At 40.8% G+C, this 24,209-nt stretch overlaps 1 protein-coding gene across 4 annotated transcripts in view; it reads right to left on the bottom strand.

Moving 5' to 3' along the window:
• The window catches only part of LOC126986872 (tetraspanin-17-like), a 28,644-nt gene extending 19,210 nt beyond the window's left edge, over positions 1-9,434 (bottom strand). For 3 of the 4 annotated variants that reach the window (XM_050843338.1, XM_050843341.1, XM_050843342.1), the window contains exon 1: positions 9,232-9,434. In XM_050843338.1, the coding sequence (XP_050699295.1) occupies positions 9,232-9,318 (87 nt within the window). In that variant the 5' untranslated portion in view covers positions 9,319-9,434. Of the gene's footprint in view, positions 1-762; positions 841-9,231 lie in introns of all 4 variants that reach the window. The other variant, XM_050843339.1, reaches the window with a different exon arrangement.
• Positions 9,435-24,209: the final 14,775 nt, after the last annotated feature.

The raw sequence follows: 24,209 nt of genomic DNA, 5'->3' as shown, positions 1-24,209 counted from the left end.
TGGTAAATTACATGTTTTATTTTTTAACTTGAGTGGTTGAAAATTACATTTTCCTCAAATATCCCCTATAATTATCCATCGTAGAGTATAAATATCAGAAAAAAAACATTTCATTTCCACAATGGGAGAAAAAAAAAAAAAAAAAAAAAAAAAAAAAAAAAAAATTCCTGTTCACAACAAATAATTATCATTGGCTTGGAACACATAATGAATAAACAAAAGATGTGCATTCCCACATTTTGAGTTCATTGTTCTCCCTTTGCAGGATATTAGCCATGATGTTTCACAGTGAAGCAATCCAGGCACATGAATGGACTCCCTCACAGCCAACACAAAAGGTTGACACTTTCTTTGCTCTTTTTGCTGCAATTTTCCATCCTTCGTTCAATGAGGAGTCATAATCTGAAGATGGATTGTAGGATTCACCACAAGAAACTTAATCACCAGAGCCATATTCTGGAATGACAATCTTCGCTTTCTTCGTGGTAGACAAATTGATGGGTTCCATTACCAGAAAAAAATGCAAGTAGAATTGGTTAATTTAATGTATTGTAAGGCAATCAGTAGAACAATTGTAATAACAGATCATATACAGTAACTTGTATTCATATATATGCACAGAAAAGTCATCTTGATGGCCTGCCCCAAAATGGGTCAGGACGCAAGATTCATAAAACATTATATCGTTGCAGCCTGCCCTATGTGGGTCAGGCTTTCTGCCAGGTGCAATTACACTCTACAAGCCACAAGCATAACACCCACCTCTTCTCTGTCCGGTGGCTACCGGAAAACTGGAGATATTCATATTCAAATCATCGCAACATCGTGGCGGCGGGGTTGCTGCCAGCCGCAAGATATGTGTTAAAGGAGTAAAAGAAGAGAGGAACAAGGGTCCATACTTTTAAACATATCAGGCTTCCACTACAACTATTTTCCAAGGCCACAGAGAAGATTAACCGGGTTTTCATGGGTGATTCTTCCTTTTAGGGAGCAGAAACTGTGTAAAACTGTCACTAGGATCACAAAAAAGTCCATGAAAATCTCAGCAACTTCCACGAGAGGCGTTTCAAACAGAGGAACTGAGACACCAATACGTTTAATAATATGGACTAAGGAATATGGGGTTACTGTCAGATTGGAGAGAGTTGAAAGGATGAAGATGAAACATGGATGGGGTTAATGGCAAAAAAGAAGAGGGTTTGAGGGGATTAGGACAGGTTAAAGAAGTTAATGAAGAAAGAAGCAAGGATTATGGGGTTACTGGCAAAATGGAGGGGGATTGGGAGGATAACAGGGATGGGGTTACTGTCAAATTGCATGAGGTTTGAGAGGGGTAGGAGAGATTAAAGGAGTAAATGAAGAAAGAAACAAGGAACCTGGGTTACTATGAGCCAGGGCCTGTGTGAATGGAGACTCAAATATGGACTTCTTTGTGGTAGCTTTCCCCTGAAAAGAATCATCATCATCATCTGTTTAATGTCAGGTTTTCCCATTATCTATTATGAGGTTAGATGGTCGATGATAAATACCAACTATTTCTGTTCATTGCCTCAGCCTCTCCAGTGCTAAATGCTGTCAAACCCCCCGAGAAGGAGCGCTCAGAAAGAATAGAATACTAGATACAAAACTAAAGTGAATTCTGTCCATTGCCTCAGCCTCTCCAGTGCCGAATGCTGTCAAACCCCCCGGGAAGGAGCGCTCAGAAAGAATAGAATACCAGATACAAAACTAATGTGAACTCTTTATACAGAGTTACATAGCACAGGCAAAGAGATACAGCCTTGCGTTCAGCCTCCCATTCCTCCCTTGTGGCCAGATAATTATTTGCTGTGGTTTTGGAGCCAGTGAAAGTTTACACTGCCTATTGTTCATCTGTCAACTGAATGACTGCACTTTTATTTTCATCTCCGTGGTTACTTTCCTTCCCTCCAGGCTACCATATTGTGCTAAATGGCAACTATAGCAGCTCACAATATCTATCATCACAAACCAAAATCTCAATATTTACTATCAGTAGTCGGGACATTCATTTACAAAACACGAAAACTAAGAACAAGCAAACAAACACCAGAAAATGCTGCATTGGTCTAGTAAGTCAACCAGGAAAATGGAAGTGAGATAGTTCAAAGGAATGTGCATATATAAAAAAGAATATTGCACTAAAGACAAACTCCCTCCTCAATACTTTGTGATTTTGTGATGTATGCCTAGGTGTGGCTCATTTCACCTTGAGAGGGGGAGGGAGAGAGTGTGGGCGTGGAGGGGGAGGGAGGAAGGCTTGGTGACGTGTGTGAACTGGAGGAAGGACTGGTGGAAGGTTTGATGGTGTGTGTGTGTGTGTGTGTGTGTGTGTGTGTATTTACCCAGTTGTGAAATATAGGAAAAGTAAAGTGTGTGTGTGTGTGTGTGTGTGTGTGTGTGTGTGTGTAAATTGGTGGAAAGTTTGATGGCATGTGCATGTGTGGACAGGTGGAAGGTTTAGTGGTATGTGAGTGGAGGGTTGGAAGGAAGGTTTGGTGGTGTGTAAAATGGTGGGAGGCTTGGTGGTGTGTGCTAAATGGTGGGTTTGGCACATATGTAGATAGTATACTTTGTGGAAAGAGTAATATCATCACACATAAATATTCCACACATAATAATAACAATGGAAATCTTGCATAAATCTAAAGTAATAATGTATGTCCTTGATTTTGATGAGGTCAAAACACAAAAACTCCAGCAAATAAATTTATAAATCTAAAAGCAACGGACATTATTTGAGACCACATGCAAATTTAGGAACAGAGTGGCAATAATAATTGATGTAAATGACATAAATCAGTATAAAAAAATATCTTGCTACTCCAAGGTAGAGAATTTCTAGGATATTTCATCAACTTAGCATCTTTTTACTGTCAATCTCTTCCTGTCACACTAGAAAGAACTCAGAATTCAGCTGAGTCATGGTCTGCATATATTTGACAAGAGAGACATTCCACAAAACTCCTTGAGAAAAATGAAAAAAAATAAAAAGACATTCAACTGAAAACACAGCATCACAACAAAAGGAGATAAACAAACCCAAACTAAAAAGAGTCCATCGCCGCACAAGACAATACGCCATTAAAACAACCAACGGTCATAAAACAATAATACAACCTGCCATCCACTCCACCCCTAAAAAAAAAAAAAAAAAAAAAAAAAAAAAAAACATCCCAGCCTCGGTAATTACAGGAGAGGAAAACAATCCGAGTGATGTGTGGCCAACAGGAGCAGCTAACGGTGTGTGGGGAGAACAATGGACAACAAAGCCCCAGCCCAGGAAGTAGTAGGCGTCGGGGAGGAAGGAAGGGAAGGAGGGGGTGGGAAGTACCTCTTTGTCCCTTGTCTGCACTCATCTGTGTCTCTTCCTTCTCTCTCTCTCTCTCTCTGATGATGGTGATGACGATGATAGTAGTGACAGTTATCTTGCTTGTTTTATCTTTCATTCTCTTCATTTCCTTTTTCTTTCTTATTTTCTTCCTCTCTGTTTTGGTCTGACACAAACACAAATACCAATACCATTATCATCTCTCTCTCTCTCTCTCTCTCTCTCTCTCTCTCTCTCTCTCTCTCTCTCTCTCTCTCTCTCTCTCTCTCTCTCTCTCTCTCTCTCTCTCTCTTTTGTTTGTTTTTTTTTCCTCTCTCTCTGTCTCTCTCTCTCTCTCTCTCTCTCTCTCTCTCTCTCTCTCTCTCTCTCTCTCTCTCTCTCTCTCTCTCTCTCTCTCTCTCTCTCTCTCTCTCTCTCTCTCTCTCTCTCTCTCTCTCTCTCTCTCTCTTGTGTTCCCTCTTTTTTATCTGTTCTTTCTGTCCTCTCTATCCCTCTTCTCTCTGCTTGCTTACTCTCTCTCTCTCTCTCTCTCTCTCTCTCTCTCTCTCTCTCTCTCTCTCTCTCTCTCTCTCTCTCTCTCTCTCTCTCTCTCTCTCTCATCCATCACAGTTTATCCTTTGTCTTCCTCTTACCCTCCATAACTGTTTTATTATTCTGCTAGTAATCTACGTATGTATTGTCTAAAAATCTGTACACATTACACAAGCCAAATACCAACACACAGGAATGATAGAATGGAAATGTGGTTATTTTTTGTTTTCCTATTCCTATATTTAGCAGTTTCATCATTCTGCAAGTAATCAATGTGTTGCCTTGAAACTGCATGCATTACTCAAGCTGAATACCAACAAGGATATACCGTATAATACCCTTCAAATTTTGGACGTCACCTGACTTAACAAAAAACTAGCAAAACACAAAAGTTGGCAAATGAGTTCAATTATACAATCAACATAAAGAAGTTGGAATGTGATTAGTGTAAAAATGTGTTAACTTCTTTTGAAACATATTTATTTTGGTTGGCAGAAAACAAAGAAGATAAACAAAAGTTGGCAAATGAGATTCTAACTATAGCATCAAGATGAAAAAGTTGGAACGCGACTAAGGACAGAAATAAGACACAAAGAGTGATATTTTTGGATGAAAGGACCCAACTGCTAGAGGCTGTATATGACTAAGCTGAATGATGTAAGCTGTGAGGGAACTTATTCATGAAAGCAAGGAAGCAAGTATGTGTTTGGCCGTAAGGACACGACCAGAATGGAAGCTTACGGGAAGAGGGTGTGTGTGATTAAGCTGAATTATGTAAGATGTGAGGGAACTTATCCATGAAAGCAAGGAAGCAAGTATGTGTTTGACTGTAAGGACCCGACCAGAATGGAAGCTTACAGGAAGGATTGGTGTGTGATTAAGCTGAATTATGTAAGATGTGAGGGAACTTATCCATGAAAGCAAGGGAGCAAGTATGTGTTTGACTGTAAGGACCCGACCAGAATGGAAGCTTACGGGAAGAGGTGGTGTGTGGGATGTGAATGACTAAGCAAGCATAGAAGGAAAAGTGTAAGAAATGGAAAGTTGTGACCTACATCTGTGAGCCATGTCACGTGTTGAAGGACAATGAAAGAGGAAAAGAGAAAAATACAGCATCACAAGAGTATGAGTGTGCCAGCATGGGTGTGTGAACATAGGTATAAGGTATGTTTCAAGACACTCATGAACAGAGGACCTAAGCAGTGAAGACAACCCAACTAAGAACTGTATGTGGAGTGAACAGGACAGAGAGCAGGAGCTATGAGCATTTAACCCGGCAGCAGCGACGGGCCAAATTTGTGGCTTTACCGTGCAGCAGCGACGGGCCAAATTTGTGCCATGATATAACCCCGCCAAAATAGATGACACATAAACTGATCACAAATGCTTTGACATAATATTTTGCTATGCTTTGTGTGAGTGATGATTTTTTCTCATTTTTCTCGTTTAGAGGGACCATTAAGAAACATAATCCCTGCTGCTACTGGGTTAAAAGATTAGGCATGGGGTAAAGAATAGACATGTAAAACAGACATAAAACAAAGTGAACTAAAATTGACTGATTGTTTGGGGCAACTGTTGTGGTTATAAGGCGCCATAGCACACAGAGATGACTTGTTAGCTTGGAGAGAATGAAAAGTAAAATAAATAAATAAGTGTGTGCAGGAATATAATGAATCTAATGAGTGTAGCAGGACCCCCCTCCCTCCCGACACAAAATGAAAGTTAAAGGACAAGAGGAACATACTAATAAGGAAAGGTTGAAGGACACGAAACAGAATATGGAAAGGAGGAAGGGGAGGAGGAAGAGAATATGGAAGGGGAGGAGGAAGAAGGTATGGAAGAGGGAAGAGGGAGGAGGAAGGGAATATGGAAGGGTGGAAGAGGAGGAGGAAAATATGGAAGGATGGAAGGGGAATAAAAGAACACAGAAGGGTGGAAGAGGAGGAGGAAGAGAATATGGAAGGGTGGAAGGAGAGGAAGAAGAAAATATGGAAAGGTGGAAGGAAGGGGAGGAGGAATAGAATAGCAAGGGTGGAAGGGGTGGAGAAAGAGAATATGGAAGGATGGATAGAGAAGAGGAAGAGCTTGTGGAAGGGTGGATAGAGAGGAAGAAGAGCTTATGGAAGGGTGGAAGGGGAGGAAGAGAATATGGAAGGGAAGGGCAAGATGAACAGAAGAGAAAAGATTATGCGAGGGTAGAAGGACAATAGGAGGAGAATATGTAAGGGACGATGGTCAAGATGAATAGAATAGGTAATGAATGAGTGGAAAGCCAAACAGAACAGGGACAGTGAGAAGCGGGCTTTTTTTTTCTACACTCTTTTTGTTGCCATTGAGCCATCTCCTATGTTGTAAAAAAAGAAAAAAAGAAAAAGAAGAAAAAAAAAAATGTCAGTACAGGCTTTAGTGATGGACTTTTCTGCCACAGCTAGTAAGGATTAAGTAGTCCCACTTAACTACAGCTGGCCTTCCATAACAATCCTTAACTGTTTAACCCGGTAGCAGTGGGGATCATGTTTCTTAATAGTCCCTCCAAGCGAGAAAAATGAGAAAAAATCACCCCTCACACAAACCATTTCATAATATATATCAAAGCATTTGTGATCAGTTTATGTATCATCTATTTTTTTGGGGGGGTTATATCATGGCACAAATCTGGCCTGTCGCTGGTACATGGTAAAGCCACAAATTTGGCCCGTCACTACTACTGGGTTAATGGAGAAAAAAAATGCTTGAGAATCTGTCCTGCATGTCCCAGCTTTGATGAATGAAAATAAAAAAAAGTTCAAGTCTTGGAAACCCCATTCATTCAACTTTCCCCTTATCATCTATATATCCTGTCCTACTTTGATTATTCTTGGTCATTCATCCAGTCATACAACCTTATCAGCAACCACCTACATCCTTAACCACTTCAGATTAATTTGTGAAGATAATTACCCATCTTAAATGAGGTTAATGATGTAGGTGATTGTTGATTAGGTTGTATGACAGGATGGAAGGAAGAGTGGAAGGAGAGGAAGAAGAAAATATGGAAGGGTGGAAGGAAGGGGAGGAGGAAGAGAATAGCAAGGGTGGAAGGGGAGGAGAAAGAGAATATGGAAGGGTGGATAGAGAGGAGGAAGAGCTTATGGAAGGGTGGAAGGGGAGGAGGAAGGAAGAGAAGAGGAGAACACATCCTGAGACGAGCACTAGACTTTGAGGTAGAGGGCAGAAGACCACCAGGCAAGCCAAGGAAGATGTGGAGAAGGGTGGTGGAGGAAGATATGAGGAGGCTGAACATCACGGAAGAAATGGCTATGGACCGGCAACAGTGGAGGAGGCTCATATCCCATCCAACCCCACCATAGGAAATAAATGGATGTTAAACGATGATGATGATGTATAACAGGATGAATGACTGACTCTTCCAATTGGTCTCTTTCCCAAAATGTGCATTCAACATTTTTTGGACCTGATTTGTGAATATAATTATATATTCAAAAAAATATTGAACTTACATTTTGAGAGAGAGGTCGGGCTATAAATATGTTCACTGATTAGTTAACATGGCAAGCTCTCTCATTAACATAATAAAACGTGAATTACCTGTTTCTTTGCTGTATACTTGTACAATGCAACAACAGCAGGTGTTTAGTAGATAATTGGTGGTGTTTAAATTGGAGAGGTAATGTTCTTTATAGGAAATGACAAGTGGAATAAATATATTCTTTATAGGAAATGACAAGCAGAATAAATATGTTCTTTATGAGGGAGGAAATGCTGTATATGCATGTACTGAAACACTTCCTCCCTCCACACATGCTCACAAACAAACAGGAAAGCAATCACAAAGAAAACAAACACCTTCAAGCATGATCTTTTTAGACAAGAAACATGGCAGACACAGACACAACCAACCCATGATGATAGGGAACAACCATCATGCTTACAAAGGGAGAGGCTGAGGTCATTTCCAGTAAGTAAGTGAAGCAAATTCCTCCACAACCTTTCACCCATGACCTTTGTAGACAACCGACCCATGATAAAAAGGAAGAATCATCATGCTTATACAGGGAGAGCTAAGGTTGTTTCTACTATGTAAAGTAAGTAAAGCAAATTCCTCCACGACCTTCTTACTATGACCTTTGCAGACAAGAAGCATGGGAAGATATACACCCAAGCAACCCATGATAATAGGGAACAATCATGTTAATACAAGAAGCTGAGGTCATTTCCACAAAGTAAAGTGAATAAGTTCCCCCATGACCTTCCTACCATGACCTTTGAAGACAAGAAGCAGGGACAGATACACAACCAACCCATGATAAAAGGAAAGAACAAATCTTGCTTATACAAGGAGAGGCTGAGGTAATTTCCACCATGTAAAATAAGTCGAGTTGAGTAAGTTCCCTTTACATTAAACATTTATAGACAAACTTTGAAGCTTGGGCAGACATACACAGTCAGCCATGGTAACAAGGAACAAACAATCTTAAATGGGAGAAGCCGAGGTCATTTCCACTATGTAAATAAAGTAAGTCAAATAAGTTCCTTCCATGTTAAACCTTTATGAACAAACTTTGAAGAATGGGCAGACAGACACAACCAACCCATGATAATAGGGAAGAAAGGTGTTAATACAGGAGCAAACAATTTTTTTTCCCACTAAGTAAGGTAAAGTAAGTTCTCTACAAGTTTACTTACTTACTACTTCAAACTTTGAAGACTGGGCAAACATACACAACCAACCCCATGATAATAGGGAACAGTTATGCTTATACTCGAGGTCATTCCTAGTAAGTAAATCAGAGCAAGTCCAGTAAGTTCCTTCCACGTCAAACCGGTGCCAGCCTCCCACACTTGACAGCCCCGCCAAGGCCTACGAGTCGGGAGGTCAACATGCGTGGGTTGACAGCTTGACTCATTCCCTTCACTCCTACAGCAATAACCCTTCACAGCATCCTCCCTCACACTCTTCCCGTCACTCCTTCACGCTCCCCGCCAAAACGGTATCCGGAACTGTGCGCTGGATCAGATTCCCGTATTTCGTCTGCAGCGGGGAGCAAAAAAAAAAAAAAAAAAAAAGCGGGAGGGGGAGGCGGAAGAGGGAGGCTGAAGGGGAAGGGGGAGACTGAAGGGGAAGGGGGAGATTGAAGAGGGACGGGATGTCTTTGTTCTGCATTTCTCCCTACACCCATCACCCATTCCCCCATAGAGCACCCATATCACCCAAGACAACCCACTTATAACCCCACACAAGCCCTCAGAGAATAAACGGGACAGAAAACGAGAAAAAATGTCAAAATTAAAGTCCCTCGTCCCCAGTCGGCCCTTCACCCTGGATGTAAACAGAAGCTTTCTCTCACCCAAAAGATGACGTTGAAGCCGAAGATGACGTATTTGAGGCAGCAGGACACTTCGCTCTGGTCCCTGCGGTAGCGTTTGACTGGCATCTTGATCACGGGGAGCCGCCAGCGAGCCACAAACTCAAGGGGAAGGCAGAGGAGGCGACATCACTCCCTTCCCTTGCCCTGTTCTGACACTGCCTGAGGAGTTTGGTTCCCCGTGTGACCGCCAGGCGTCTCTCTCTCTCTCTCTCTCTCTCTCTCTCTCTCTCTCTCTCTCTCTCTCTCTCTCTCTCTCTCTCTCTCTCTCTCTCTCTCAGTCCTCTTCTCTCTTCTTGTTTACTCTCTCTCTCTCTCTCTCTCTCTCTCTCTCTCTCTCTCTCTCTCTCTCTCTCTCTCTCTCTCTCTGTTTACTCTCTCTCTCTCTCTTCTCTCTCTCTTCTATCTGTTCTTCTCTCTCTCTCTCTCTCTCTCTCTCTCTCTCTCTCTCTCTCTCTCTCTCTCTCTCTTATTGCTTCTCTCTGTTGCGTTCCCTCTATCTGTTCTCTCTGTCCTCTCTATCCCTCTTCTCTCTTCTTGTTTACTCTCTCTCTCTCTCTCTCTCTCTTGTGTTCCCTCTTTATCTGTTCTTTCTGTCCTCTCTATCCCTCTTCTCTCTTCTTGTTTACTCTCTTTTTCTTTTTCTTTCTTTATTTTTACATCTTACATATTGTAAATGTGTACATTTTACTCTCTCTCTCTCTCTCTCTCTCTCTCTCTCTCTCTCTCTCTCTCTCTCTCTCTCTCTCTCTCTCTCTCTCTTGATTTCTAGAAAGCGTTTGATAAAGTCCCACATCATAAATTACTTTACAAATTAAAGCAAATAGGTATTGACGGTCAAGTACACCAATGGATCGCGAATTGGTTGAGCAACAGACAACAAAGAGTAGTGATTGACGGATTTAACTCAGAGTGGGCGCCGGTCACTAGTGGCGTCCCTCAGGGCTCGGTTCTTGGCCCAGTGCTCTTCATTATTTACATCAACGACGTGGATGTTGGACTCAATAATCGCATTAGTAAATTTGCAGACGACACAAAGATTGGTAACTCGGTTCTCACTGACGAAGACAGGCAAAGCCTCCAAGAGGATTTGCACAAAATTTCAGCTTGGTCGGATAGATGGGAGATGCCCTTTAACGTAAGCAAGTGCCAGGTCCTTCAAGTTGGAACGAGGAATAAGAAGTTCGATTACGAAATGCGCGGCGTTAAACTTAGAAGCGTTCAATGCGTCAAGGACTTGGGGATCAAAATCGCGTCAAACCTCAAATTCTCACAGCAATGCATCGATGCAGCAAATAAAGCGAACAGAATGTTGGGCTTCATTAAAAGAAACTTTTTATTCAAGAATAAAGATGTAATACTCCCGCTCTACAATAGTTTAGTCAGACCCCACTTGGAATATGCGGTACAGTTTTGGTCTCCCCACCATGCAAAGGATATTGCTAAATTAGAAGGTGTTCAGCGTCGGGCAACGAAAATGATCCCTTCCTTGCGCAACAAATCCTACGAAGAAAGGCTTTCTACCCTTAACATGTTCTCTCTTGAGAAACGTCGCCTCCGAGGAAAACTGATCGAATGTTTTAAAATACCTAATGGTTTCACGAGTGTAGAGAGATCAAGATTGTTTATGATCGATGACACTTTGCGCACGAGGAACAATGGCGTAAAACTCAAATGTAGACAAGTAAATTCAGACTGCACCAAATTTTTCTTCACCAACGTTGTAGTGCGAGAATGGAATAAGCTTCCACCATCAGTGGTCCAGTGTAACACGATTGACTCCTTCAAAAATAAGCTCGACCGTCACTTCCTTCAACTTAATATCAACTAGAGTAGAAATGCAACGTTTAGGAGCCTTCTGATTAATGTAAAATCACTTAGGTTTAAGGACAGACCACCTAATCTGGACCATGGTGTCTGTGTGGTCTGATTTTCTATGTAAATCTATGTAAATCTCTCTCTTTTATGTTCCCTCTTTTTTTATCTCTTCTTTCTATCCTCTCTATCCCTCTTCTCCCTTCTCTCTCTCTCTCTCTCTCTCTCTCTCTCTCTCTCTCTCTCTCTCTCTCTCTCTCTCTCTCTCTCTCTCTGGCAGCGTAGAAAACGAGGCTCTCCAAACTATTATCATTATTGCTATTATTATTGTTACAGTTATATCATTGTTATATTATTATTGTTGTTAGTTGCGTGTTATTATTAGGTATCTTTATCATTCTTTTTATTCTTGTTTTTGTTCATTATCATCATCATCATAAACATCTTTTTTCTTCTTCCTCTTCTTTTTCTTTTTCTTTTTCTTCTTTTTATCACTGGCACAGTAGTAGTAGTAGTAGTAGTAGTAGTAGTAGTAGTAGTCATTAAGTACAGTCCTCATTATTTATCGTCCAAAGGTCACTATATCAGCCTGCATGCTGCCTTGATATATAGAATTCGAGGTCATGACTATTAGGTCACGCTTATAATACCTACAAAAAACAACTAACAAACAGCACACCATCGTCATACGCAACACAGTACAACGCCATTTACTACGATCGAGGCAGTACCGGCGAAGGAAGAGCCCAGAAACACACTGCCCCGTTTCCATCAAGAGGAGGAGGAGGAGGCCGCGACATATATAATTTTCTTCCTGTCCAGTGAAGGCCAGCCGGCGCCACCCGTTCCCGCGGCTCCCAGCACTTCCACCTCCATCACCTGGCCTCGTGCTCTCCCTGCAGAACCTTACCTGGCCGTAGGGGAAACTTTTTATTCTACTTATTCATGCGGGGACTAAAGCAATTACCTGCAGAACTTGTAGAACCTTACCTGGGCGAGGGGGGAACTTTTTTTCTTCATGCGGGGACTGAAGCAATTACCTGTAGAACCTGTGGAACCTTACCTGGGCGAGAGGGGAAACTTTTATTCTTTTTCATCCGGGGACTGAAGCAATTACCTGTAGAACCTTACCTGGGCGAGAGGGGAAACTTTTATTCTTCTTCATGCGGGGACTGAAGCAATTACCTGTAGAACCTGTAGAACCTTACCTGGGCGAGAGGGGAAACTTTTATTCTTCTTCATGCGGGGACTGAAGCAATTACCTGTAGAACCTGTAGAACCTTACCTGGGCGAGAGGGAAACTTTTTATTCTACTTGTTCATGCGGGGACTGAAGCAATTACCTGTAGAACCTGTAGAACCTTATCTGGGCGAGGGGGAAACTTTTATTCAACTGGAGTAATTACCTGTAGAACCTGTAGAACCTTACCTGGGCGAGTGTGAAAACTGATACTTATTCCACTCATTAATGCGGGGACTGAAGCAATGATGAAAATTCTCTTGTAGACTGCTTACGATAATTAAACAGAAAGATATGGAAATAAGATGATAGATGGATAAATAGACTGATAGATAGAAAGGTAGGTAGGTATAGGTAGAGAGAGGTAGAAATAGGTAGATAGGCAGGCAGACAGACTGATAGAAAGGTAGATAGATGGATAAATAGATAGGTAGATAGACAAATATATAAATAGATAAATATAGATAGATGGGTTAGTAGATAGACTGCATTTCCTCCTTCGTGAACTTTTAACTTTTAAGAAGGAAAAATAACAAAAGAAAACACAAGAAGAGGAATAGGGAAGAGAGAGGGAGAGAGCACTACCAGGATGTTACAGGAAATGGAAATGTCACCTCGGAGCGCAGACATGATGCGATATAATACGTGTAAGTGCGGGAAACGTTGCGTCACGGTCATATGAGACATTATTGTGAAGACCAAGGTTGGCCCGAGGCGGCGTGGGTGGCGGGAAGGAGGAAGGTCATCACAGTTTCAGCGCGGAAGGAAGGTCATGGAAGAGCACCCAAAGTTCCCCCGTTGCCAGATTGTCGTACTCAGCCTCATGTTTGCTGATTTCCCACCCCCAAACTATCTCCTCCACCCCAATAACTGGCTTCATAAATAGTTATCGTTAAAATGGTTGATCATTGGTGTTTCTTGAGAATAATTATGGGTCAGAAACCGGTAAATATGAGATGCTCCGAGTACGATAACCTGGCAACGTTGACCCAAACCCTTCTTCCACGGAGCTCGAGGCAAACAGAGAAAACGTTCTATTTGCAGTATTTATGGGATAGCTTACCTAGTGTTTAGTTTTCATCGTTCTTTTGTATTTTTGGGGTGTTTTGAGAATTAGAACGTGATTTGAACCCTTGGAAATATTACAAATAATTACTTTTGTACTTGAACGTGAATTGTAAGGCTTCTGTTAGGGATTGTAGCGTTTAGAACAGTGGTTATTAACGTTTTTACAATCACGCCCACCTGTAGAAATGGACCCTTTTATAAACACCCACGTTCTACTTATCTATCTATATATCTATCTACTTATCTATCTATCAGTCTACCTACCTACCTAACTACTTTTCTATCTATCTACCTATTTATCTATATATTTCTTCCCCCGCCTTCGTTGTGTAAAGAAAACTAAAGTTGGTGAAGGCGTCACTCTTGTATTTCTCATAAGCTTCTCAATATTAGCCCACGCTCATGTTAAGAGAAAAAAATAATGAGAGAAATTCCCACTTTTTCTCCAAGGGTTTTCGACCCCTAGAAATTACTAACGCCCCCTTATACGAAGGCGGGCCCCCCGAAAATTAAGAACGCATGGTTGAGAAAGTATTTATTGTTTTTTTCTAAGATATGCTGTAATTTTTTTTTAGTTTATGAAATTGTGAACTCTTGGAAATGTTAGAGATATTTACCTCTTTACTGGACTGGTGGTAGTAGTAGTAGTAGTAGTAGTAGTAGTAATAATAATGATAGTAGTAGTAGTAGTAGCTAGTAGTAATAATAATGATAGTAGTAGTAGTAGTCAATTTTTCTGTTCATCATGATAAGGTTAGCCCCCTCCCCCTCCTTAGGTGTGTGTGACCAAAGGCAGTGAAAGGAATCTACATAAACGTGAACCACAGAGTTATGTAACTGTGGTATGGACCGCTTTGCCTTACACTGAATTTATCGGAACAGGAACCACTTATACGAAAACAACAACAACAACAACAACGTAAACATCAATCATATATACAGAGAAGATTTTTTACTTCGTGAGAAAACCATTGCAGTTGAACTAGATACTAACGCTTTATTTATTTATTTTTACTTCGTGGGAACACATCTGGACTTCAAGTAAATAACACATTTTTTTATTTAAATTCGCCGGAGTACATTTGAAATTTAAATAGATAGTAAAGCATTTTTTTTTAAACATCAATCGTGAGAAAACCATTGCAGTTGAAATAGATACTAACCCTTTTTTTTATTTATTTATTTCTTACTTCGTGGGAACACATCTGGATTTCAAGTAAGTAACACATTTTGTTTTATTTAAATTCGCCGGAGAACATTTGGAATTTAAAAAGATAGTAAAGCATTTTTTTTTTTACTTCGTGGGAACACATTTATAATTTGAATAGACAATACATTTTCTTTTCATTTACTTCGTTTTATTAGGAGGAATATTGCGAACTTTTTATATATCTTTTTCTCAGCCCTTGGTATAGGCTACGTGTCTCCCTGAGCGTATATAATAAATACCAAGAGTTCCTTCCTAACGCTAAACAGTTCCATTGGTGATGATTTAGAGCTTTTTTTTTCTTTTTTTTTCTTTACAGCAGAGGAGACAGTGCAAGGGCGTAAAAAAAGAAGAAAACAATAATGAAAAAAAAAAAGCCCGCTACTTACTGCTCGCTAATTCTCACGCACCTTTCCAATTAGTACACAACATTAACAAAGCTACCCGAGAAAACTAAGACAACAACAACAACAACAAAAACAAAAACAAAAAAACTCTCAAAATCGAGCATATTTCTTAACTTTAATTTTGACTACAGTTCACTTCCAAAACATTAAGAGCTCATTTGCTAAATCACACACACACACACACACACACACACACACACACACACACACACACACACACACACACACACACACACACACACACACACACACACACACACCTTTCCAATGATTACACACCACTAACAGAATCACCCTAGAAAAAAATAAGGCGAAAACAATAGTCATAATCCTGAATCTTTTTTTTATCCTTAATTTTGATTAGTTAATTTTCATATACGAGCATATAAACTCGATTTCCCACTGACGTTTATTTCCAGGTATACGTGTGGGCTGGTGCGTGCTAACTGGTGTATTGGTATATTGTGTAGCATGGAGTGATGCGTACTAATTGGTTGATATACATATACATTGGGTTGTAGTTGTATTGTGTGTGTCTGTGTGTTGCAAATGTCTCGTTAAAGGCTGTGTGGTTGGCTCTCTTAATCTTTTGTGTTGCCTGTGTTGCATACGAGAGAGAGAGAGAGAGAGAAACCACCCACACCTCTACACTCACCCGACTTCACACCCACACCCAACCACGCCCACACCCACACAAACAAACAAACACACACTCATACACTGATAACAAACGTGTCTAAAATAATATAGACATACACTCATAAATTCAATACAAAAAGTGAACGGAACTAATATGAAAGCGAATCATAAAGCAAAACCCAAATCTGTTAGAGAAGAAAGAAATAAATAAAGAAAGAAAGAGAGAAAGAAAGAAAGAAAGGAAGAAGGAAGGAAAAAAAGAAAGTACCCAGACAGACACTTAAAATCATAAAGTAAAACCCAAATCTGTTAGAGAAGAAATAAATAAAGAAAGAAAGAAAGAGAGAAAGAAAGAAGGGAAGAAGGAAGGAAAAAAGAAAGCACCCAGACAGACACTTAAAATCATAAAGTAAAACCCAAATCTGTTAAAGAAAAGAAAGAAAGAAAGAAAGAAAGAAAGAAAGAGGAAAAGAAAGAAAGAAAGGAAGAAGGAAGGAAAAAAAGAAAGTACCCAGACAGACACTTAAAATCATAAAGTAAAACCCAAATCTGTTAAAGAAAAGAAAGAAAGAAAGAAAGAAAGAAAGAGGAAAAGAAAGAAAGAAAGGAAGAAGGAAGGAAAAAAAGAAAGTACCCAGACAGACACTTAAAATCATAAAGTAAAACCCAAATCTGTTAAAGAAAAGAAAGAAAGAAAGAAATAAAGAAAAAAAGAAAGAAAGAAAGGAAGAAGGAAGGAAAAAAAGAAAGCACCCAGACAGACACTTAAAATCATAAAGTAAAACCCAAATCTGTTAAAGAAAAGAAAGAAAGAAAGAAAGAAAGAAAGAGGAAAAGAAAGAAAGAAAGGAAGAAGGAAATAAAAAAGAAAGGACCCAGACAGACACTTAAAATCATAAAGTAAAACCCAAATCTGTTAAAGAAAAAAGGAGAAAGAAAGAAAGAAAGAGAAAAAGAAAGAAAGAAAGGAGGAAGGAAAAAAAGAGCACACACAAGTACCCAGACAGACACATAATGAATCACCTTCCTAATGGACCGACACTCACACACTTCTCGGAGATGCTGACGACGATGCTGATGGTGATGGTGATGGTGATAAGGATTGTGTTAATGTGGTGTTTACAGTGTTACAGAACCCGCGTGACTCAACGTCTGGGTCTGAGCTTCCTGGTGTGCTCGTATTATCATTATTTATATCGCTATTGTTACATTTAATATTATTTTGTAATTGTATATCTTCTATGAGTTTACGATTATTTTCTTATTATCTCTTTTTAAGTTTATTATTATTGTCTTGTTATATATTTTCTGAGAGTCTCAAGTGCCCAATAGTGCATGACCCTCTTGTCCTGTAGCTTTCATACTGACCACACGTACTGAACGTGTATGACTTTATTATCACTATTAATGTTTTTTCACTGTTATCATCTTATTCTCTATTTCTTGCAGTAAAATCAAAGTCTCGAGGGCATAATGTGGTTTAATTGCTCTGCATCTCTGACCTCCTGCCCCTTCATTTCTGTACTACAGTCCACGCGAACATATAAGACTATAAATGAATGTAGGAAATCCATAGTGCAGTAATTCTATAAGTCTTCATTATATGTATAATGTAATCAACTTGTCTTGTATTATATGACTCCGCTTCTCTTTAACTTTCATACATGCCGCACGAAACATCCCTGACTTTGAATAGCTGTAGTAAATTCATCCTCCTCATCTTGAGTGGCCAGCGCATAATGTTGCTACGTGTCCTATAATTATGACCTCTCCTTTTAACTGTCATATAATCCACACGCTGTGAAGATATATATAACTTTGAACAACTTTGGTTCACCCATAACGCAGTTTTTATGAGTTCAGCGTATAATGTACTTCACTCGTCGACAGACCGACTTGGTCGGCTAGATTTCGCTCGCCCATAGAGTCGGTCTGTCGGCACCAAGTCTCCTTGGTCGGCAGCCTGCTACAGGCCGCCTTTGGTTAAGGCCCGTGCTCCCTCGTGCAGGGGGGAGCGATCTTTTCCCTGGCCGTCTTCGGACAAGGGCCCGTTCCCCTAGTGATACTAGGGGTAAATCTTTAACAGCATAACAACTAGGCCTAGACCTCCCCTCTTTAACTTCCCTAAGGCCAACACGTACTGAATATCTTTAAATAACTGTAATAAACCCATAATGCAGTAATTATGTGTCCAGCGCTTAATGTAGTCGACTTATTCTATATTCATGACCCCATTTCTCTACAGCCTTCATACAGTCGCCACTAACTATATATGATGGCCGGCAACTGTAGCGCACACATTATTCTTTCATTTATTGGTGTCGAGCATTATTTGTCTGGCAGTCTAAAGTTAGCAACGATTTCAGTGACAAAATAAGTGCTCTATTTTCTTACCCTGTCTCTGTTGTTCGAAACTCATAGGCTGGTATTACAAGACACTTTCGCTTCTCACATCAACTATTTATAAAGGTCAAAGGAGGGGTCAGTCAGGTTCTAATGAGGGTTTTTTAGGCTCAGGGTACAGAAGAAGCATCGAACTACCACCGGGGTCATAAAACTACTCCTGGAAATGCCCACAACTCCTACGAAAGCCTTGTCAAATATGTGTTCTTGGGCGGCGAAATGTCTTATAACACGACTCATAAAAACTTTACTTACACAAAATAGAACAAAAAATCGGAAAAACTGACATCAAGCAGCGCATCTTTGTCGTGCACAGTGTTCTCGTGAATTACTAGAACCAAGGAAGACAGTTTATTTTTTGTCAGCCTCCTTTGACTAGAATCGCACTGAAGAGAGTGATTCTGTTTGAAGGTCTATTTTGCACTTTTAATGCAACATATATTTGACAAGGCTTTCATAGGAGTTTGGGACATTTGAGTTTGGGACATTTCCAGGAGTAGTCTGACCCTTCTTCTGTGCCGTGAACCTGAAGAAACACATATTTGACTAGGCTTTCATAGGAGTTTGGGACATTTCCAGGAGTAGTTTTATGACCCTGGTGGTAGTCTAACCCTTCTTCTGTGCCGTGAACCTAAAGAAACACATATTTGACAAGGCTTTCATAGGAGTTTGGGACATTTCCAGGAGTAGTTTTATGACCCTGGTGGTAGTCTGACCCTTCTTCTGTACTGTGAACCTAGAAACACATATTTGACAAGGCTTTCATAGGAGTTTGGGACATTTCCAGGAGTAGTTTTATGACCCTGGTGGTAGTCTGACCCTTCTTCTGTGCCGTGAACCTGAAGAAACACATATTTGACTAGGCTTTCATAGGAGTTTGGGACATTTCCTGAAGTAGTTTTATGACCCTGGTGGTAGTCTGACCCTTCTTCTGTACCGTGAACCTAAAGAAACACATATTTGACTAGGCTTTTATAGGAGTTTGGGACATTTCCAGGAGTAGTTTTATGACCCTGGTGGTAGTCTGACCCTTCTTCTGTACCGTGAACCTAAAGAAACACATATTTGACAAGGCTTTCGTAGGAATTGTGGGCAATACCAGTAGTTTTATGACCCTGGTGGTAGTCTGACCCTTCTTCTGTACCGTGAACCTAAAGAAACACTCATTAGAACCCGATTAATCCCCTCTTTGACCTTTAGAAATAGTTGATATGAGAAGCGAGTGTATCTTATAATACCGGCCATAGACACCTGTATATTTCCCTAGACTAAAACCATACCGTAGCGAGTGCTTCTATTTTTTGAGGGTCATTTTATATCGCTCACTCTGCTCTTCTGGTCCCCAAATACCCACCCACAAAAAAAGAAAATCGGAAAGGAAAACTGTTATTAGCTATAGAGTACGTGTATTACTAGCATCTAGGTATACATAGGCCCTTTTGTATTTCTCCCAAGACTAGCACCATACTGTTGTGAGTGGTTTCCCCTTTTTAATTTCAAATACCTACACTAAAAAAGGAATCCTGTTATTAGCTATATAGTTCATGTATTTCTAGCATCTAAGAATACATGGGCCCTTTTGTATATCTCCCAAGACTAGACCATACTGTTGTGAGTGGTTTCCCCTTTTTTTAACTTCAGATACCTACACTTATAAAGCAAATCTCTTATTAGCTATATAGTACATGTATTTCTAGCATCTAGGAATACATGGGCCCTTTTGTATATATTTCCCAAGACAAGCACCATACTGTTGCGAGTGGTTTCCCCTTTTTAATTTCAAATACCCACACTAAAACAGAAATCTTATTAGCTGGTACATGTATTATACAGTAGAATCCAAGAAAACATAAGCCCTTTTGTCTACCTCTCATGACTAAAACCATATTGTTGCGAGTGTTTCTGTTTGCGGACTTATTTTTTACTTTAAGTAGCATACATAAAAAAAAGAAGAATGGAAAATGAAGGAAAACTGTTATTTATTTTTTACAACAAAGGAGGCGGCTCAAGGGCACACAAAAAAAGAAACATTAATAAAAAACCCCGCTACTCGCTGCTCCTAAAAATAATCCATAGAGGCGGCCGTGCATGTATTTCTTGGACCAAGGAAACTATAGGTCCTTTGGTCTCTATCTCCCACAACTAGAACCATATTGTACCGAGCTGTTCTGTTTGTAGGCTCACTTTACATCACTCTCTCTGTCCCTCTGAGCGCCCCAGACGGCCCCTTCAACGCCTGGATGCACCATGAGAGGCGGCGAGGTTTGGAACGCCACACCGCATAATATGACTCTCCCAGGCAATTGCACAGGTAACAGGTTGGAGGCTATATAAGTACAGGTGTGTGTGTGTGTGTGTGTGTGTGTGTGAGGGGGTGTACAGGCAGGTAAGGGAGGGGGGAGTGTGTCGGTGGGGGTGTGGGCGTGAGTGGGCGTGTGTGTGTGTGTGTGTGTGTGTGTGTGTGTGTGTGTGTGTGTGTGTGTGTGTGTGTGTGTGTGTGTGTGTGGGCGCGTACTAGGGCTTTATGCATAATTTCACTTCGCTCTCAGGTGATTCTGCCTTTTGTGGCGTGATTTATGTCGCCAGGTGAGAGTCGAGGTGGGCGGCGTGATTTAGGGTAGTAGTAGTAGTAGTAGTAGTAGTAGTAGCAGTAGTATCAGTGCTGGGATGGCATACTACAATCGCTGCTTTTATATTATTTTTTTACGAAGCGCATGAAAAAAAAAAAAAATCTAATTGAAGCTTATCACGAATATATGGAATACTTCAATAAATACAACCAAATAAATGTAAACAAATAAACAAACAACTCCATAACATCACCAACCCTTTGACACGCTTCCTAACTTGGCATCTGTGGTGGTGTAAGAAGCGCTGAAGGAGGAGGTGAAGGTGGTGATGGTGACGAGGGTGATGGTGAGGGAGGTAAGGTGACTGTGGCAATTATGGTGATGGTAATGGTGGAGGTGGTGATGCTGGTGGTGGTGATGGTGATGATAAGGATGGTGATGATAAGGATGGTGATGATGGTGAATGAAGTGGTAGAAGGGGTAGAAACGGTGATAGTGAGAGTGGTGATAGTGGAAGTGGTGATGGTGGTAGTGGTGATGATGATGGTGGTGGTGATAATGGTGGATATGGAAAGGGTGGAAATAGTGATGACGGCAGTGGTGATGGTGGTTGAGATGGTGATGATCGTGATGTTGGTGATGATGGTGGATGTGTTTTGATAATTATAATGAACGAAATGCAATATAGGGTAGAAAATGGTGATAATGACAGCGATGATGGTGATGAGAGTGATGCTGATGGTTGTGGTGGTGGTGATCGTTGTGGTGGTGATGATGGTGATAGAGATGGAGGTAGTTAATTAAGGTGGTGGGGAGACTGGTGATGATGGTGTTGTTGTTATTGTTCGTGGTGGTGGTGGTGGTGGTGGGCAGGGCGTGGTGGTGTCGGAGTCGTGGGCAGGGCAGGCGTGGGGGCGCGGGGCCGTGCGTGGGTAGCGGGCGTGGGCAACGGTGCGGCATGGGGGAGAATTTGATACTGATGAAAAAAAAAAATGAAAAAAAAGAATACACACGTTAGAGAGAGAGAGAGAGAGAGATAATAGGGCCTTCCACGATAAAGCTACTAAATTTACGAGACGAAAAAATATGTAGCCACACTCTCTCTCTCTATCTCTATCTCTCCATCAATCTATCTACTTCGTTTTTTTTTCGTTTTCTTCTAGTTGTTCTTCTTGTTGTTCGTGTTTTCGTTTTTTGTTTTTGTTCTTGTTCTTGTTTTTCTTGTTCTTTTGCCTTCTTTCCTTCCTTTCTTTTTCCGGTCTTTCCTTTTCTTGCGTAATCTTTCCCTTTTTCCTCTTCTTCCCTTCTATTGTTTTCTCTTTTTTATCCTCTCTCTCTCGGTCTATTTTCTCATATTTCCATTCTTCCTTCCTTTTGGTCTTCCTTTTCATTGTCTCCTTTTCTAATTTCTTGTTTTATGCCTCTTTTCTCTCCTATCTTCTTCTTCTTCTTCCAGCTTTTCTCTCCTATCGTTTTCTCTTTTTCTCTTTTTGTGTTCTCTCTCTCCCTCAACATCCCATCTTTTGCGACGCCTTCAGGAGCCATGTTGGGCCTGCGTGGTGTCCCCAGCCCTTATTCGTCCACCTTTCAGTGCCTCAACCTGTGCTGCTGCTGGTCCATCCTTGGGCGTCTGGCTGAGCGGCTCCTTGACTCCGCGCAGACGATCCTGACTGGAGTAGCGACTTGGCACCGAGATTACCTGTCTTTTCCAATTATTCTCAGACGCTTCCACCTCTCACATCAATTATCTGTATCTCTTTGCTCATCTGGCACTTCTGGAGTCTGGCATCGAGCTGAATCTAGTCTTGTTGATGCTTAGAGATCCAGGTTCCTATGGTGATGCAATGCTTTAGGTATTATTAGTGTGCTCTCCATATATGTTGCTCCTCTTTTTATTTGCTCTTGTGTTTGCTCCGAGTTTCAAGAATTTGGTCAGACTTTCACTGACTTTTTAGCAATTTGATATCTCTGGCCAGGGGCGGATCTAGGAAGTTTTACCAGGGGTGGCAAAGGGGCGGCAGAGGGTTTACCTGAGGGGGACCCACCCGTGGCAGGAAGCTTATCCCCCCCGGCCACGACACATTCCAACTTCATATTTCATCTTCTGCATTCTCTGGTTAATTTCATGCATGAGTCACACAACTAAATGTTTAACACTAACCCAATCCTCGTATTCAATAAAAATTCACAACAATTGTACAGTTTCACTGTTTTTAATAGAATTAGAATCATACAGTAACTTAAACAGACACACACTTTCACAGTCTACATTTATCATATTCCCCAAGATCTTAAAGCAAATTTAAGGCAGTAATCATTACACTGTCCAGCAAAGCTTTTAACAAAAACATCTGGGTCCAGTGCTTGCCCACTCAATACTGAGCACCATCTTAATCAAAAAGCCTTATTGTGGCTGGAACCGGTGAATGATGAAAAAAACAAAACAAACAAAAAAATCACATGATCAAACTTGACAGATCCTTTGATAAAATTAAACAAAGAGCAATCACAAATGAATTATAACCAACCCAAATGCCTCTCCACCTCCGTGTGCACCTTGCTGTGGACTGGAGAGAAACACCGAATGCGTTTTTTTTCTTTTTCCCAATCCGAAAGCGAGGAGGGCGGGTCACGGGTGCTACCATTATTTTCTTTAATGAGGGGGGAATTCTGAATTGTTGAGAAAAATATTTATACGAGATGAACTATGGAAAAATATTACAAACACTTATAGCCAACTTTTATTTTTTATTATTTTATATTGAAAGATCCATTGCCAAAATTGGGGTGGCAAGGCATTGTGGGGGTGTCAGCTGCATGCCACCCCCAGCCACCCAGCAAAACCGCGTCCGTCTCTGACCCTCTCCTTAAAATGACCACATAGAGCTAAATACGTTCTCCTAAATCCGTCTTTCCCGAACGTTCTTTTTGGTGCCTTTCCTTCTAGTTTCTTGCGCATATTAACTGACTTAGGTTCCTTTTTTATCCAGCACTCTGTTCTCTTATAATGGACACACAAATTAGCACACCCTCATATTTTACGTGTCTTCTTATTGGTGCATCCCCTGCCAAGTTCTTCCCTATATGAAATTACTTAGATTCTGTTTGATTAATCTGGTGCTCTCCGGTCCCTTAATAATATGGCCACACAGCTATATACTTTCTCCTACACCTGTCATTTACTTACGTTATTGGTGCCTTCCCTTCAAGTTTCTTTCTTATCTTCGCTGACGTCGATTCTGTTTGAGTTATCTGTTCGTCTCTATTCTCTTTAAATGGCTACACAGCTTTTTTATATCGTCTTGTTCCTCACACACATCCTTGCTAGACAGAGTCGAGTCAAAGGCTCTTCGTCTCGTCAGTTCTCCTCCTCTTACTAGTAGTCTTCTGTCTCTTAAATTTCACCGCAGTGCTGCATTTCTTTCTATCATTTGTCAATATTTTCATGCTGACTGCTCTTCTGAACTTGCTAACTGCATGCCTCCCCCCCTCCTGCGGCCCCGTTGCTCATCCCTAATCTGTCCAAGTCCCTTATGCAAGAGTTAACCAGCATCCTCATTCTTTTATCCGCGGGTAAACTCTGGAACAGCCCTCCTTCCTCTGTATTTCCTC

Source organism: Eriocheir sinensis, chromosome 63 (assembly GCF_024679095.1).
Source record: "Eriocheir sinensis breed Jianghai 21 chromosome 63, ASM2467909v1, whole genome shotgun sequence".
Classification (NCBI taxonomy): domain Eukaryota; kingdom Metazoa; phylum Arthropoda; class Malacostraca; order Decapoda; family Varunidae; genus Eriocheir; species Eriocheir sinensis.
This window is presented reverse-complemented; position numbering and strand designations above follow the sequence as displayed.